Consider the following 18,838-nt stretch of genomic DNA (forward strand, 5'->3'; position numbering starts at 1 on the left):
AATCAAGTTCCTCCCACACTCGGCGGAGCATGTCCCCATCAATGAGTTCGAAAGCATCGTTGATGCGAGCTCGCAGTTCTGGCACGTTTCTTGGTAGAGGAGGTTTAAACACTGAATCTTTCACATAACCGCACAGAAAGAAATCGCATGGGGTTAAGTTGGGTGAGCGTTGAGGCCATGACATGAATTGCTGATCATGATCTCCACCGCGCCGAAAATTCAAAGCGTTTGACTTTGTCGTCGGGTGTCAGGGCTTGTAGCAATTGTAAACGGTAAGGCTTCTGCTTTAGCCTTTTCCGTGAGATTTTCCAAACCGTCGGCTGTGGTACGTTTAGCTCCCTGCTTGCTTTATGTGTCGACTTCCGCGGGCTACGCGTGAAACTTGCCCGCACGCGTTCAACCGTTTCTTCTCTCGCTGCAGGCCGACCCGTTGATTTCCCCTTACAGAGGCATCCAGAAGCTTTAGACTGCGCATACCATCGCCGAATGGAATTAGCAGTTGGTGGATCTTTGTTGAACTTCGTCCTGAAGTGTCGTTGCACTGTTATGACTGACTGATGTGAGTGCATTTCAAGCACGACATACGCTTTCTCGGCTCCTGTTGCCATTTTGTCTCACTGCGCTCTCGAGCGCTCTGGCGGCAGAAACCTGAAGTGCGGCTTCAGCCGAACAAAACTTTATGAGTTTTTCTACGTATCTGTAGTGTGTCGTGACCATATGTCAATGAATGGAGCTACAGTGAATTTATGAAATCGCTTCAATCATTTGTAATAGCCCTGTACCTGTCATAGTGTTTCTGATGTTCGTTCGGACTACGCAACATGGTTGTGCTGATGTTCGTTCACACCACGTAACATGAACGCGTATCAATAAACATACTGTACGTAAGAGCGAGTAGTGTGATGGTCCAAGTGTTGGAGCCACGTGTTAAGAGAGCGGAGACAGGCGTTGTGTGTGCGTGTGTGTGTGTGTGTGTGTGTGTGTGTGTGTGGGCGCGGCGCGGCGCACACAGAGGTCAAATTCCGAAGGGAAGAGAAGCGCTAGCCGGCGCTGGAATGGGATGGGGAGCGATATGACGAAGAGCGCCTGCTACATGCCCGCCGCACCAACCTTCTCCATTGGCGGCGGCTGGAAGAGTGGAGACGGCAGGCACCTGCAGGCAGGTATACCCTCCAGGCGCTGCCGCAGAGCCGCGGTTACTTCTTCATTAGTATCTGATTTGAATTAGCTGGCATCTGACTTCAAGGTCCAATGTTGCAATGTTGTCGCGACGAATGTCTCTGCGGGCACCTACCATAGCAGTCTCTCCTTGGTTTTATAAAATCTCTTGTAAAATCTACAGTAAGTACGTTAAAAAAAAATCTGGAATTCGCGTATGTAAGGTACATTCAAATAGTTGTGAGCCAGCGGTTGTAAAATGAAAACTGGTGAAGGTATCGTAATTCCATTGACTACGGAAGAAGGGGTGGTCCCTGTAAGAGCGCTGAGTTTCCAAACTCGCCACTAGACGAACACGGGCGCACACTCACTTCACGACAGGGTGAACACGTGCACACTTCGACCGTTACTGCACTCACTCGTGGTGACAACAGAAACGGAGGCCTCAAACGAAGAGCATAGGAGTGCACTATGTTTCCATACAACGGGAGGAGTGCGTTAAAGGAAACTCATCAAAGAGTGCATGAAGACTGTATTGCATGTGCAGTGCGAGAGACGAGCCTTGGCAAAAGCGAATGAAGGAATGACAGATGCCGTTGGCCGACGAAACGCCATCTGGAACGACATACCGCATTACCGATACCGTTGACCAGCAGGTGGATGCCCTCATTATTGGAGACAGGCGAGTTAACGGTGGCAACCATTACCCCAGGGGTCGGACTGAGCGTCGGAATTGCAACGAACATGCGGTGCCGGTTGTAGACACATGGTTGACGACACGTGGAGGGCTGGGTCTGGCCGTGAAGCGTGCTCGGATAGCCTGAGTGTAAGGTGCGGGAAATACGGATTCGAGTCCCAATCAGGCACAAATTTTCATTGTCGTCGTTCCATTACACAGCTGATGGTTGTCCATACTCACAACTGCAAATACATTTCACGTATTTTATGAAGGCTTAGTCAGTGCTGTCCGTCCTTTGTCAGGATTTCTAGCGGTGATATAGCGAACACACAAGTAAAGCCCGATCCAAGCTAAACACGCAAGCGCTAGGAGGCGACTAAACCATAACGACATGCAGATATGCCCGCATGGTCTCCGTCATAAACGCCCAGTGGACAATGAAATCAATGAATTGCAAACCGACACGATAACTAAGATGCTGGTGGTGGTGGGAGTGATTATCATGATGATGATTATGTGTAATTTAAAGTTTTCCTGTCGAAAGCCCACGACATGATTTTAAGAGCGTTTTTTATAAGGATGGATCAAATGAGAAATGTTGATACGTAACAGGAGATTATTGTTGTTTCTCAATAACTCTAATAGAAATAACCCAAGTTTTCAATATCTTTTCGTGTTCCTCCCAGAAAACCAAATAACTCTTTATTTTGTTCAAATGGTTGAAATGGCTCTGAGCACTATGGGACTTATCTTCTGAGGTCATCAGTCCCCTAGAACTTAGAACTACTTAAACCTAACTAACCGAAGGACATCAGACACATCCATGCCAGAGGCAGGGTTCGAACCTGCGACCGTAGCGATTTATTTTGTTTAGTGAAGAACTTTTAGTGTATTTTGTGACAGCAATATCTTAAGAAGAAGACTGAGCAATTTAGAAGACTGAGCTCTCAGTTGCTATCATAAATGACAAATTTTAAGGCTGTTTACTGATTTTTTAAAGTATAAGATTTATTTCGCAAAAAACTGACTGATTATTAATAAACGATTGAAAATATCCAACCGACTCGATTTCTATTTAAAATAGTAGCTCTACTTGTAAGCCAAAAGAACCGGCTTTCTATTTTTGGACCTGGCAATCCTCTCCGCGAACATTGTTGGCGTCTATCACACTAAAGAAAATACCGACGATGTATGACATTGCAGCGTAAACGCATTTACCTGTGCCAATATGCCTCCAGTAGCAGCGCCTCCGTCGAACTTACTGATAAGTGATCGTCAAAAGAAGGCTAGTTTATATAATGTAGTCTACACTAGGTTTGCAGTTCACTTTAATTGGACTTTGATGTTGAGTAACCTACTGTTCACAGCCAGATCGTGTCTGATCTATCATAATTTATGCACGAATGAATTGTTTGGCACATACTACACTCGCTTGGTGTCCTGTAATATGATTGTTCGAGTGCAGTAACCTAACATAGACATAACTGTTCCCAAAAGTTCACTTGCGGCAAACACATATAATTAACACAGTCACTCTGTGAAATTTTTTAAACACTTTCGTTGAAATCTGTCAGTCATATCAAATACGAAAACGATGTGCACAGTAACTACAGGAAGTAACACAGTTCATATTCCGTTCCTGTTATCACAGTGAGCATTATTGTAGTTTGCCTCTTTCCACGACACTAATCACACATTCACTGTCGAATCTATCTCAAAGAGTCAAAAGATTGCGGAACGATTTCCCGGATGTGAAATTTAGATTAAACTCGGCATATTTTACGACTCGTGATTTGTGCTAACTCTTTTGCGGTATATTTTTGGACACAGAACTTACTTGCTTCATAACTTTCTGCAGACTGCCAACCAGTGGCTTCCGAGGAGCCTCTTTTATAAGTTTGCAATACTTTGAACTACACTCAGCTATTGTTGCTTACTGTTTTTTTTCTAATTACAGTACAAAGCTATAACAATCATTTCTATTGAATTGCGCGTGCTAGTTGCCTAAATATGTCAATGTTTTAACCCAGAACGCTATTTACTCCAGAATTAAATAAGTGGAAGATTTGCTGACGTATTTTAACACTAGCTGTAGAGATACGTCACGCATTAATAAATGTTTTTGATCTACTTTATCAGGTAGTTAGTTATTGAGTATATGATTATATGTTAACAATGTTAATAGAATGAAATTTTCACTCTGCAGCGCAGTGAGTGCTGATATGAAACTTCCTGGCAGAATAAAACTGTGTGCCGGACAGAGACTCGAACTCATTTGTCAGAGCTTTTGCCTTTCGCGGACAATTGTTCTACCGACTGAGCTATCCAAGCACGACTCACGACCCCACCTCACAGCTGTATTCCGGGCAGCATCTCGTCTCCTACCTTCCAACTTTGCAGTTTTCCTGAGAACCTTGCAAGAGGAGCACTCCTGTAAGAAAGAATATTGCGTACACATGTAGCAGCTGCCCGCAAAAGGCAAAGGTCCCGAGTTCAAGTCTGTCTGTCACACAGTTTTAATCTGACAGGAAGTTCCAATGATAACGAAATTCTGAAATTACTGGTGACTGCAATTTTTAGGTGAACTAGTCACACCAGTGGTTTCTAATTAACTACATGAATGCAAGGGGTAATAAAGTTAAATTGATCAAGGCCAGAGTTAATATCCAAGGTTTTTGGTTCTGTTGCACATGCCATATAAGTAATCATGTCGATGATATTTGTAACAACAGAGAATAAAACTTCAAAGGAGAAATGAATCATCCTGTTTTGTTACAGTGTACAGCCCTTCATTCAGTTTACACGCAACCATGTGTGTGAAGGCTGTGCCAGTCACTGGATGTTAGAGCAAGAAAAACACTCTCGAACCAAAATTTATTCAGTCAAGACGCGTGTTGGAGACTCGTGGGGTTAAATCTGCGCCGAATCCGATAGCTGGTATACGTTGCGAGAACTGAGTCAGAAAAGCCGGGCGCTGGGGTGGCTCGTCTCGGTAGCAGTCCTGGCGCGCTCGCTTTATTTCCCTGTCTGTTAGGGGCACACCGGGCGACTTCTACCTGCCGCTGCAGCGCGCGGCAACTCGTTAGCGACGGCGCATAGCGGTCAGCCGCGGACAAACGGCGGCGGCAGACGCGCTCGGTTTAGCAAGCTTGGCATGAACAAAAGGCGAGTGTTCCCACGGCGCCCACTAGCCGCCTCCCCTCCCCTCCCCTCCCCTCCCTCTGTGCCCCTCCCCTCCCCTCTACAGTCAGATGGAATGAGAGGAGGGGTGGGGGCAGACCTGTTGGCGCAAGAAAACTTGACTCTCGCAACGCCGCACTTTCCACGGATAATCTGACCCCGCTGCCCGCTCGAGATCCCGTTCCCCGTACTAAATGCTCGCACTGAGCACGGCGAATCCATTATTGTCAGTATCCTTGTATTTTGCCCTTCTTCGAGTACTCTCCTCTTAAGTGTAACGATTTACTACCTTGCGAAACTACGAAGGTGAGAAGTATCCGTTGGCTTGTTTGAAAGATTTTATTAGTTGAGAGATTAGCCATTTACGCGACCGTCTGCGTCGTGTAAGGCTTAGCGTTACTGGCTACTGATGTCGAAGTCCCAGATTCGAATCCAAGTATCCATCTCGTTATTTTCTGGAGCTGGAAGCTCTGTAACTCCATTCATTTCAACTAATGAGGCCGAATGAGGAATTACTTACGCAAATAATCAGCAAAATTACGTACTAAGCCACAAAATTGTCCGTCATTTCGAGAAGTTGAAATGCGTACATGATGATGATGATGATGATGATGATGATGTGTTGGTTTGTACACACGTCTGCGGGCTCTTTAGAGGCTCCACAAATATCATTTATGAGAAGTAAATGTCTGGTGATATTTTATGATATTTCGTGCCATCCGTTCGAGCATTTCGTCCCGAATGTATTCCTCCAGACAACAAACTTTATGTATGTGTGAGCGTATTTTTCCTAAGCCGTTGTCGTCCTCAATAAAACTTCTTCAGGTATGTGACCACACCATGATGTTGACGTATAAGCAACTTTGTGGCTACTGTTTCACACGGTCGAAACGTGTTTCGATACAACAACGCAACAACAAGGTCGCAAAACTGGACAAATTTTGTTGAATACTGTGCCCGTCTGTTCAACAGAGCAAACTCATCAGTTGTGCATTAACGCTTTGTATGAGGTGAAAGGAGCAGAGGCCTAACGTATGAGATAGAGCACAACGTGGAAAAATACGTCGTGAATACTGTCAAAAATCTATTCTCGCATATTCATCCTGTTTTTCGAATGGATATTCTTGAGCCTTAAACTCGACATTGTGTTGTTTTCATATTAGAATGATTGTTCGAGTGCAGTAGCCTAACGTAGACGTAACTGTTTACAAAAATTCATGTGTGGCAAACATATATAATTAACACAGTCACTGCATGACATATTTAAAATACTGTCCTTGAAGTCTATCAGTCATATCGAAAATGATGAAACGATGTGCACAGGAACCAACTATAAGAGATAACACTGTTCATATTCTGTTCCTATTGTCACAGTGAGCATTACTGTAGTTTGACACAGTCCACGATACTAACAAGGGAACCTCCCCATCGCACCCCCCTCAGATTTAGTTATAAGTTGCCATAGTGGATACGCCTTGAAAAACTGAACACAGATCAATCGAGAAAACAGGAAGAAGTTGTGTGGAACTATGAAAAAATAAGCAAAATATACAAACTGAGTAGTCCATGTGCAACATCAAGGTTATCATGAGCTCAGGAACGCCGTGGTCCCGTGGTTAGCGTTCAGGCACCCACACATAATCAACTTCGCTCTCCAAAATTCCAGGACATGTTCAGATTTGCTTGGACATATCCAGGATTTGACGGTCTACACACGGAAAAATTTGAAAACGTAAAAAACATATGTTTTGACAGAGCACAGGGAAAAGTGTGCGAGTGTGAGACTATTGGATTCATTTGTTGCAGTTTATGTGACAAACTCTTATGTTTTCATCACTTTTTTGGGAGTAATTGTCACATCCACAAGAAAACCTAAATTGGGCAACGTAGAAGAATCTTTTTACCCATTCGCCAAGTGTACAAGTTAGGTGGGTCGACAACATATTCCTGTCATGTGACGCACATGTCGTCACCAGTGTCGTATAGAATATATCAGACGTGTTTTCCTGTGGAGGAATCGGTTGACCTATGACCTTGCTATCAAAAGTTTTCGGTTCCCATTGGAGAGGCACGTCCTTTCGTCTACTAATCGCACGGTTTTGCGGTGCGGCCGCAAAACACAGACACTAAACTTATTACAGTGAACAGAGACGTCAATGAACGAATTGATAGACCATAACTTTGCTAAAATAAAGAAAAATTTTTCGCTTAAGGGGAGACTTGAACCAAGGACCTCTCGTTCCGCAGCTGCACATTCTAACCACGGCTCTCCTCATCTAGGAATGTCCATGATGTTGCCTATCTTCGCGTGGACTACTCAGTTTGTATATTTTGCTTATTTTTTCATAGTTCCACACAACTTCTTCCTGTTTTCTCGATTGATCTGTGTTCAGTTTTTCAAGGCGTATCCACTGTGGCAACTTATAACTAAATCTGAGGGGGGTGCGATGGGGAGGTTCCCTTGTTCCCTTGTAAGTACACATTCAAAATCCTTATTATGACAAGCCTTTGCGATGTACAGGCAAAATACTGTTTCGAGAATTGCACAAACTACAGGGGCATGTTTAGGCACCTCGCACGGCTCACGTTTCGCACTGTTCGTGGCGCTAGGAAGACATTCTACATTATTATGAACTGTTTAGCTCTAAAATTAATCTGTCACATCTTGAAACATGAACTTACAGAAGCGTCTCTGTTGGCAATTCCGTGTTCGAGAAAACGGAATAGTTATCTCACACTTAGCGATCGACTTTTTTCTGCGACTAGCCCAAGTGGGAAGTTACTCAAAAAAATGGTTCAAATGGCTCTGAGCATTATGGGACTCAACTGCTGTGGTCATCAGTCCCCTAGAACTTAGAACTACTTAAACCTAACTAACCTAAGGACATCACACACATCCATGCCCGAGGCAGGATTCGAACCTGCGACCGTAGCAGCAGCGCGGCTCCGGACTGGAGCGCCTAGAACCGCACGCTCACCGCGGCCGGCCGGAAGTTACTCATCAGTCAGTGAAGTGCTGAGTGTACTGAATAAAATGCTGATCTGATAAACATGTGAGTGCGCTGTTGCATGCGCTCCACAACTACTGTTAATTCCAGCAAATTTTCTGGAGCAGATGCCTCTATAGTTTTGCACACATTTACCCAACACCGACACATTGCTACAAGGACGAGGGTTCTGTAAAGCTCATCTACGGTGCGCCGTTGTGAGAAATAGGTACAACATATTGTTGGAAAATTTTATTTGGTTGCTCCTGGTTTGTTCTATGCAGACTGTCATGACTAGTAAATTAGTTGTTCTTGCTGTGTCTGATTTAGTACCGTCAAATTTCTGTTACCATCTTAACCACTACACTGCCTTAAACAGTGATTTCTGATGAATAGAGGTCTTTAATAAGCATATGTTTCACGTGACAGCCATTTGTTTAGAGGCGTTTATCACCAGTACTGTCTTAAAATGCGTGCAATTGTTTCCTCTCGCGTGAGCGCGACTATGTTGCACAATTCGACACTTAAAACTAGCTGCAGTTTACTCCACGGAGTGGAACTTACGTCTAATTCGTGCTAAAATTTCCTTATTAAAGTCAAATGGCATTTTTGGCTGGGAAACACCGCGTAATTCGAATGGTTTTCTTCCTTCGGGCACATACCCATTTTTCCTTGAAGAGCACGAGTGCTTTTTCTTAATTATACATGGAGAATGTCTGTTCGCCGTTGGTTACGTTTATTGTTTAATGTTACTTTTCTGTTACCGATAACGATGAAAGAGGTTTTATCAGGACGGCACATTCCACATGATTACTGCATCATTAGCGAACATTGCGGACGTGCTGACGACACTGAATGAAAGATCTTCTGTATGTGCTAGAGAATGTTCCGAAATCTTGGGTGCCACATTTATTTATTCGTCATTGCCCATGGTTTCCAAATTACCCGGATGAAAAGAGAGAGAGCTATGTTTTTTGCACGAGTATTACTCCATCATTTTTGTTTGCACCGAGGTGACCGAAGTCATGGGATACCTCCTAATGTCGCGTCGGACCTCCTTTTGTAACTCGATGTGGCACAGAATCAACAAGTCGTTGCAAGTCCGCCGTACACATGCTGAGCCTTGCTGACTTTATAGCCGTCCATAACGGCGGAAGTGTTGCCAGCGCAGGATGTTCTGCACGAACTGACCTGTCGATTATGCCCAATGAATGGTCAGGGAGATTCATGCCGGGTGATCTGGGTGGCCACATCGTTCGCTCGGATTGTGCAGAATGTTCTTCAAACCAGTCGCGAACAGTTGTGGTCCAGTGACATGTCACATTGTCATAGGAGTATGTAATCCATGAATGGCTGCAAATGGTCCCAAAGTAGCCGAACACAACCATTTCCAGTCAATGATCGGTCCAGTTGGACCAGAGGGGCCGGTCGATTCCATCTCGACACAGCCCACAGCACCATGGGAGCCACTACCAGCTTGCACAGTGCCTTGTCGACAACCTGGCGCTGCAGTCATGGACTGTGCGGCTGGTCCCGGCGGAGGTTCGAGTCCTCCCTCGGGCATGGGTGTGTGTGTTTGTCCTTAGGATACTTTAGGTTAAGTAGTGTGTAAGCTTAGGGACTGATGACCTTAGCAGTTACGTCCCATAAGATTTCACACACATTTTTCTTTGACAACTTGGCTCAATGGCTTCGTGGGGTGTACGCCACAATCGAATCCTGACATCAGTTCGTACCAGTTCGGGACTCAGCTGACAAGGCCACGGTTTTCCAGTCGTCTAGGGTCCAACCTACATGGTCACGGCCCAGGAGAGGCGCTGCAGGTGATGTGCTGTCAGCAAAGGCACTCGCATAGGTCGTTTACTGCCACAACCCATTAACGCCAAAATCGTCGCACTGGCAAACGGATACATCCGTAGCTCGTCGCACATTGAATTGTGCGGTTTCGCTTGTCTGCCAGGTCTGACAACTCGAGAAAATCGCTGCCCTCGGTCGTTGAATGAAGGCCGTAGGCCACTGCCTTGTCCATGGTGAGAGGTAATGCCTGAAACTTGATATTCTCGGCACACTGTGGATCGCAGAATATTGAATTCACTAACGATTTCCGAAATTGAAAGTCCCAAGCGTCTGCCTCCAACTGCCATTCCGTGTTCAGAGTCCATCGTTCGATCATAATCACGTCGGAAATCTTTTCACATGAATCACGTAAGAACAAATGACAGGTTCGCCCTTATATGCCTTGCGTACGTGATACTACCGCCATCTGTATATGTGCCTATCGCTATCCCCTGACTTTTACCACCTTTGTATTTATTTAGCTGAATAAGGAAAGATGGGCAACGGCCTTGCCGCAGTGGATACACCGGTTCCCGTGAGATCACCGAAGTTAAGCGCTGTCGGGCGTGGCCGGCGCTTGGATGGGTGACCATCCAGGCCGCCATGCGCTGTTGCTATTTTTCGGGGTGCACTCAGCCTCGTGATGTCAATTGAGGAGCTACTCGACCGACTAGTGGCGGCTTCGGTCAAGAACGGCGGGGAGAGCGGTGTGCTGATCCCATGCCCCTCCTATCCGCATCCTCCTCGGAGGATGACACGGCGGTCGGATGGTCCCGATGGGCCACTTGTGGCCTGTAGACGGAGTGGTGGTGTCCTTATATGTGCACGAAGTCCTCAGACTCAGATCTGTAATATGTGCATAGTATCTTTTGTCTCTTCTACAGACAGGTGTTCCTGCGTATTACACTGTATAAGAAATATTTCGAAGTATCCCACGAAAACTCCTAACATTGTGTCACAATGTTTCATTTAGAAGCCTTTTGTATGTCCTCCATTTTGGACCGAGCTTCTCATGGCAGAACTTCAGTAACGGCATCCAAAAATTATTGAAGTTTCTGTAAATCACGTGGTTAATACTTCGCGAGACCATGGGTGGTGTCTTTCTCCATTCTAGAGCTCCGTGTCGAATTACATCGACGTCGACGAGACGCTGAATTCTAACCTAGTTTCCGTTTCGCCAGCCAGCCTTGCGTTGAGCCGGCAGGACTGTCCCTTGGTGCGTGCCTACCGCAATGATACCGGCAGCAGGCCACGGTATTGTGCAGTTGTGGATTAATACTGCAAGGAGAGCGCCCGCCAACCTTGGCCTAGCCTCAGCGACTAGTTTCCATAACGCGCGCTCCTTACTCCCTCTGCTCTGCTGCTGCGCTACCTCGAGGCACTACACGGGGACCACTGCTGTTCAAACTGCGTGTTAATTACCAATTGAGCAGCGGGTAACAGCCATCCGGTCTTTGCGTCGACAACAAGATACGCGCCTACTTGTTGCATTAATATTATCGTGCGACTGTTTCTCGGCTCTGGAATGCGTCTTTTCGCTGTAGCAAGTTTAATTAAGAATCTACCAACTCAGTGGCAGTGGACACGTAGGTTCAAATGGCTCTGAGCACTATGGGACTTAACTTTTGAGGTCATCAGTCCCCTAGAACTTAGCACTACTTAAACATAACTAACCTAAGGACATCATACACATCCATGCCCAAGGCAGGATTCGAACCTGCGACCGTAGCGGTCGCGCGGTTCCAGACTGTAGCGCCTAGAAACGCTCGGCTACTCTGGCAGGCCGGACACGTAGTTCCTTTTTTTTTTTTTTTTTTTTTTTTTTTTTAGGTCATTGCAGACGTGTTTTAAAAGCTCAGTCCGAGAATGTCATCATGTACGAGGGCGCACACAAAAGAAAGGAGACTCATCAGGTTTGTTTACCAGCCCCATGTACGTTCAGTTACTACAGGGTGACCCGAAAGTCCGTTAACATTTGGGAATGCACTAATTCACGGATATTATAGACAGGGGTGAAACTTGACACATATGCCTGAAATGACGCGGGGTTTTATTGAAACCAAAAACAAGTACAAAAACCGGCCAACGGATGGCGTTTGATAGCAACACGGCAGTGATGGCGCATGAGAATCATGCATAAAATGGGCTGTAGTGACAGAGGGATACAGATGCTTCGGTAATCGCGGCATTTCACATGAAAAGACACTGTTAGTGAAGCTTTCAGAAAGGACAACCCGCTTTTCCAGCTTTATGAGCCTACCTCTAGAAGAAGGCTATTCGAATGCGTGAAGGTCCTGCGACAAGCGTTGCTGTGAAGAAAACGATCACGGATTTCCAATCCAGGAGTTGTTTTTCATGCAACTACAGTGCTTTCGTGTACAGTATATCACCATTAGAGAAAAATCTAATTGTTCTGCTGACCCTGTCTGATAAAAAGTTTATGTATATTGGGAACGTTAGAGATTATCTTACGGTTGCTTCGGGCACATCCGATGTTTCTCTAATTTCAATACAACATTCGCCGTCCAGTATAACGTACTGGGCTCTATTAGTCAAATATCAGTTGAACTAATCACATGAGAAGATACTCTACTCTGTGTGGTATTCAGCGTAGAATGTGTTTAATGATGTCGCCTAAACGAAAGCAGTAATAAGAGAAATGTCATTATGTAAATGAGTTGCGGAGGGTTTTGTAAGTGCTCCGCAGTTACAGTTTGACGGCGTCTGGCTGCATGTAGAGCCACAACTTGCAGCTGCCTGCACCTGGGGTGTCCTGTAAGAGGTTTATAGTCATGCCATGACAGCCATGACAGTAGCCGACCCTTTTCATGCGTAACTTAAGGTGATTTGCTTGTGGACCCAAGTTTTTTCATTGAGGTGTGTTCAGACTGTAGGTGTGCGGTGGGGGGGGGGGGGGGGGGGGGTGTTAAATTCTTGCTTAAAGACGGAGATGTAAGCCAGGACAGGGTGGTATCAAGACTCATGTTTTGCCATAACTGGTCAGTTTCAACTACTAGATTGGTTGTGATTTTTCAGCGGTTTTTCTCGCTGCTTTACACGTATACTGGAGTACATCGTTACTTCCACTTGGACTCATACCTTATCCATTGCACCATTGCGTTCTGTAACCGTCCTGTGAGGTTACGGTACGTTTGCCTTGCTTGGGATCTTAGGTGGCTAAGTTGAAGGCTATTAACGGGAGCGTTCTGACCGGTATCTTCTGCTGTTTCAGTTTGTACATTTTTTGGCACTTAACATGAAAAATGAGTGATTGCTGGGGCTGAGCCCGACGCGGAAGTGGGGGCTCCGGTACCTGCGCGAGGCCGGCGAACTTGACCGTGTGGCGAGCGTGTGAGCGGCGCAGCCGCGTCCTTGCATTCCGGAAGTCCTGCCTTCGGTTCCTTGAGACGGCGCCGCTAGCAGTAGCACACGGGGCGGGAGGCCTTGCCACACAGGGAAGCTTCACTAATCTGCTCTTTATAAAGGACCCTTCTATGCTTCCGAAAGCCAGCCATATCTAGGGTGACCACTTGCAATTGTTCAGAAAGGAGGACAAACAGCTTCAAAAAAGAGGACAAAATAAGAAAAAAGAGGACACATCAAACGGGTCAGCTGCAGATGTGGATACCACCCGTCAGTTTTGGACAAGTCACGTGACTGCGGGAAATTACCGGTAAAACGAGTAGTTAATTGTTACTGATGGTCAGGTGGTGGTTAACTGAGCAATATATATATATATATATATATATATATATATATATATATATATATATATTGATTGTGGTGACAGTGTGGCCTCAATTGTTTTGTTATGTCAACAACACGGTTGTTTACAAAGCGGAAAACGTTAAGACCATTCACCTCCCTTCATTCGACGCACCGCTACCAACATCTACAATTCCAGCAGCAGCTGACGACATGTAAACTGCACTTTAACCTTCCGAATACAAATAAATTGAATGACTGTGGAACAATGAAATAAAACCATGACAGTTAATCTGTCGTGTTATTTCTTACCTTTATTGGGCACTGAGACGTACGTTCCAGCTCCACATGTCTTACATTTCGCTTAAAATTCATTTCTTCCTTTCTTAAAGCCGGATATTTGCAGGAAAGGACATTATAAAATGTACACTTTCGTTTAGGCATAGCCAAATAGCGAAATATTTTACGTAACTCACTCGGTTAAAAATTACACTCAGAAATCACAAGTGCACTACAGGAAGCCAAGCCAATACATAGCGAGGATAAGAAACGAAAATTTTAAATAATCGATATTTGCATTCGCCTATAAGCAGATCAAAGATAACATCGACGATCCTGGTCAGCAAGCTAGTGAAGCTGCACTGCTCGAATTGCTGCTGTCTCATATGAAATGTTCTGCTCTAGTTTTTGAAGACTATTAGGGTTGTTGCAATACGCATTAGGCTTAAGGCTTCCCACACAAAGGAATCGTACACTGACAGATCACGTGACTTGGCTTGTCAGCTGGGGCCATGACCAGACTGTGACGTATGCTGACGACTCTGTCAGGAGTGAAGGTTGTGTAAATGTGCTCCAGAGTTTGGCTGGATGTTTGGGCAGTTGCTCCTTCCTGTTTGAAGTAGCTGCAGGTCTTTCACAAACGCTTTCAAAATGTCCAGGCCACTTTTATTTGCCCCACCCTATATCACTGATTATATATATGAGAATGGAGGGAGAGAGAGAGAGAGAGAGAGAGAGAGAGAGAGAGAGAGAGTGAGTTGGAAATGAAGAGGCTCTGACGTGGCAACGTCTTTCAATACGAAATTCCGTATTAAATACTAACTTCATTGATAAATAGTTGCAAACACTTGTTATTATTGAGGTATTTACAGACTGAAGCACTCGCTCTGTTGGAGAAGGATAGGGCAGCGAGTTGGCTGTATTCTTATTGGTAGAACCAGCCATGCACTCACCTGGAAATTTTAGAGACCACGATTCCAAATGATGTAACTCACTCTTCTTGTGAACGAGTCAAAATGTCTGTATCAAGGCAACAAATTGTATGCCAAGTTGAGTATTCACATCCACAATTACAGCTGTGAACATTAGGATGCCCCAAGCTGCTTCTATAACTTGTAGCTCTTAGTGTCTGGCTATGTTCAAGCATTCAGTCCTTTGAAGGCCAAGTGTGAATATTAGCAGAGCACAGCCTTGGACTGAGACTGTCCACATGTCTGCTGTCCAACCATTTTTCACCCACTTTTTTTCTTTTTATCCCCCTCGCTTTTTCCTTCTCTCCAGTTCTCTGTGTGAGCAACCGTATTTAGGTCACGTCTGGAGTAATAACTTCCTCCAATAATTCAGCAGGCAAAGAGCAGCTTGCCCATTACAGACTGGGGCTGGCCAGCCTCAGGCAACAGTCTGGGCTGTCACCAGCAGTTTTAAGAGCTGGCCACAGATTGCGTGGTGCATCACTGCATTCAGCAGCGTCATATATGAATGTGCTGGAATATGCTTTAACAATTTCTCTTAGACAATGGGAGTATTAGAGACAGAACACAAGCACAGATCGGAGAAAGGCGGCGTTGTGGCATTTGCTGTAGCTGTAACCTAATTCTGGGTGAGTGGTCAGGGCTTTGGACATCAGCCCTACCAAATGCAAACTAAGCAATTTTACAGATGTGACACTTCACTCTGTCCCATGTATTGGTTGAACTAGTGTAATGTGATTTTTAACAGGACCACATGGCATCTGATCCTCCATCGGAAGAAGTTCGAGGACTTTGTTGGTAGTCATGCTGCAAATCCCCCCCCCCCCCCCCCCCCACACACACACACACAAACTCATCTCCCATCGGTGCAGCAGTATAAACTATTATTCAATATAAGAATATATAATCCAATTTTAGTTTTGATTAAACCTCACATTTTGATTTTTACATCTCTTCTTGGCACTTTTGCTTTTGTAGTGTTGCTCTGTGTCAAACACGAACCTTAAGTAATATTTATCTTGCTATTCAACTACATGAAGAAGGTGAAGTTAACCCTCTGCACGTCATTCCCCTGGGTGGGCAGAGTGTCCCCTGCCCTCTACATTTGGTCGAGAAAAAGTGCTCGCACTGCACTTAAAGTGTCACAAATCATTCTTAGTTGAGTGTATTCATTATAGAACAACTGAAGCAGGTGCTTACCCAGCCTAAAAATGGAAATTAACAAATTACATTGATCTAGTGATGATTCAATGATGACACCCATCCAAGACAGGTAATTAATTTTCTAAGATGCAATCCCAACATTTTTCATAACACAGAACATTCAACTACTGGAATGGATGTGCAATTTTACATCTACTGGATGAGATCAGTGAATGCAAAACATCAAAACATCTCCACAGAATCTGCAACTGCTTGTTGTACATTCTTTTGTTGCTTCTGTTATCGTATATTTTAGCCTGTTAGGCAAAACCATCCACGATGTATACAAACCTTTCAAATGGAAAATAGTAAACATAAACTTTTTTGGAAAATAATCCAGCAAGATTAACTCCATTTTACTTGCCTTTTCACTTATTGTCACCAATTCCATACAGAAAATGATAAATTTTTGATCTGGTCCTTGCAAAAGTTTTTACCTAGGCTTCAGTGTGTTGAAAATGCCAGGCGACTACTCAGTGATTTAATGCTACAGTAAAGTTCTAGTCAGGACTGAGAAACTTTCTGGGTGTTGCCATACATGGTGCTGTTCCATGAGCATGACGAATACACAAAAGGACAACTCAGAATTATCAAAAGCAAAACAGTGCTTCAAAAAATGGAGGACATTCTTTTTAAAATCTTGGCAGTTTGTTTTCGAGTCAATAAATTGTTTGTATAGTATTCAGTTGGTTAATAACGTGCTCTAATCTCCGTATAAACAGAAAAAATATATAATTAATTTGCTATATTATTAAACAATGGCTTTTACTTATTAGATATACAATGCAATTACCTTCAAGTAATTTTTAGTCTTTTCCAGAAGTGTTTTCTTTGAAGGAGTATTTTGTCTGAGAACTTGCTCTGCCTCTTTCTGTTCTCACTACTATTCTCATGAGTTGACAACACACTACTAATTAGTAGAACGCAAGTGTATAAAGTGACAGTACTTCACTAAAATTTTTAATGAACCAGCACCTCTAAACACAGTAACATACAAAAACTCATACTTCACATGATTAACTAACATATTGTTTCAGAGATATTGTATATATCAACTATAAATAAAAGATTTCCTCAAACAATTAAACCATTGGTAGCGATACTTTGAAGAATATATAGCCAGGTGTGTGCAGTTCATATTAATTCCAGTTCTACTGCAGTGATATCTGTTGGATGATGAAATGCAACTTCATGACCAAATAGCCAGACATTTTCTAAAAAATTGACGTTGAAAAGCCAGACATGTCTGGAAAAAGCCGGACAGTTGGTAACCATTTTTGGGACTCGGCATATTATTCCAGTTGTTGCCAGTGCATTTGATGCTCTGGTTTCTGTTGTTTGTGTGAGACGTGGAACAGGAAGGCTGAGTCCACCATTTGTCCTCAGGACTGCTTACGGGACAGCAGGGGGGCCCGTCCAGGAGGCCAGTCACGCGCAGTTCCACGGCGGAGGCGGTGCGAGTGCGCTGAGTGCAGCTGCGATGGTGGCTGCTGCCACAGCCACAGCGACTGCCACCGCCAGTGTCGTCGCTCTGCACGAACAGGCTGCTGCTGCTGCCCAGGGGCAGTTTCCACCGCAGGTACACACAGTTTTCTCACCCTAAGGTGCCTGCTTCTAGTGACAGCATCATCATAATCATTTGTACATGATTGTTGTGGCTAACACATTCTACTCTCCTATTCTGCCTCCCTTCATCATCATCATCATCATCATCATGTTCTCTACATCATTTGAATTATACAATATACAAGGGTGTGTTGAAAAGTAATGCCTCAAATTTTTATTCTGTTCTCGATATGGACTGTGTCATGCATTCTGCCCCACTTTGCTGACACAAGTTTCAACCCTCAGCTGTTGGAAGGCTCTGAATTTTATTGTGTAATATGACAGTCTGTAACACAACTTTGTCAGTGCGTGAGAAACAGTGTGCTGTAATTGAGCTTCAAATATGGAGAGTTCCTCTACAAATGGAGCACCTTCTCCTTCAGCAGGACATGCCAGACCATACACAAGCGCTGCAACATGTGCAACAATCTGCCACCTTAGGTTCACCGTCATCAATCATTCTCCATACAGTCTTAACTTGGCCCCATCCGATTTTCATCTGTTACCAATAATCAATGAACACCTTCAAGAACTTCGGTTTGTTAGTGATGAAGCACTGCAAGCAGAGGTGATGTTGTGGCTCTGCCAACATCAGACATTTTACAGTCACGGTATCGACAAACTGGTCTCTCGATGGGAGAAATGTGTTCATCGCTAGGGTGACTGTGTTAAGAAATAAAGATGTAGAATGTTAATAAAGTTAGTTTTATTTAAAAAGCTTTAATGTTTACACATAAAAAAAATTATAGGTATTGTGTTTCAGCATGCCCTCATTGTTCTAGTAAATGAAGAAATATGTAACACTGAATTTTAATGTAATGTAAACTGTCACTGCAATGCTTAATATAATTAGATGTTAATGAAGTTTCACCAGACAATAATTTTATTGTTTTGAATCGTCCTGCGACTGGTTCATATACCAAATTTTGCATCCTCTTTCAGATGCAGGGAATGCCTCAGCAGTATGGATATGCAAGTCAGGGAGGGCAGAGGGGGCATGCACCTATGACAATGGGGGGAGCACCACCAGCCAGCATGGGTATGGGTCCGGGAGTTGGTCCCATGGGAGGTATGGGAGTCATGGGTCAGCATGCGACCCAAATGATGGGAGGTGTACCAGTTGGAAAGATGGCAACGGTGCAGGTATGTCACATATTGCTATCAAAATTTTGCATTTTACCAATTTCAGATAAAGTTAAAAAGGCAAAAAGAAATATAAAAATAATAGTGATGAT

The 18,838-nt window shown here is 44.2% G+C and overlaps 1 protein-coding gene and 1 pseudogene across 5 annotated transcripts in view; both read left to right on the forward strand.

The window, feature by feature from the left end:
- The window catches only part of LOC124619926 (zinc finger MIZ domain-containing protein 1-like), a 145,748-nt gene that overhangs the window by 98,752 nt on the left and 28,158 nt on the right, over positions 1-18,838 (forward strand). For all 5 annotated transcript variants that reach the window (XM_047146572.1, XM_047146588.1, XM_047146580.1 and 2 more), the window contains 2 exons: positions 17,385-17,577; positions 18,546-18,746. In XM_047146572.1, the coding sequence (XP_047002528.1) occupies positions 17,385-17,577; positions 18,546-18,746 (394 nt within the window). The remainder of the gene's footprint in view (positions 1-17,384; positions 17,578-18,545; positions 18,747-18,838) is intronic.
- Positions 10,340-10,457, forward strand: LOC124556625 (annotated as a pseudogene).

The sequence above is a fragment of the Schistocerca americana genome, chromosome 1 (genome assembly GCF_021461395.2).
Source record: "Schistocerca americana isolate TAMUIC-IGC-003095 chromosome 1, iqSchAmer2.1, whole genome shotgun sequence".
In the NCBI taxonomy this organism is placed as follows: domain Eukaryota; kingdom Metazoa; phylum Arthropoda; class Insecta; order Orthoptera; family Acrididae; genus Schistocerca; species Schistocerca americana.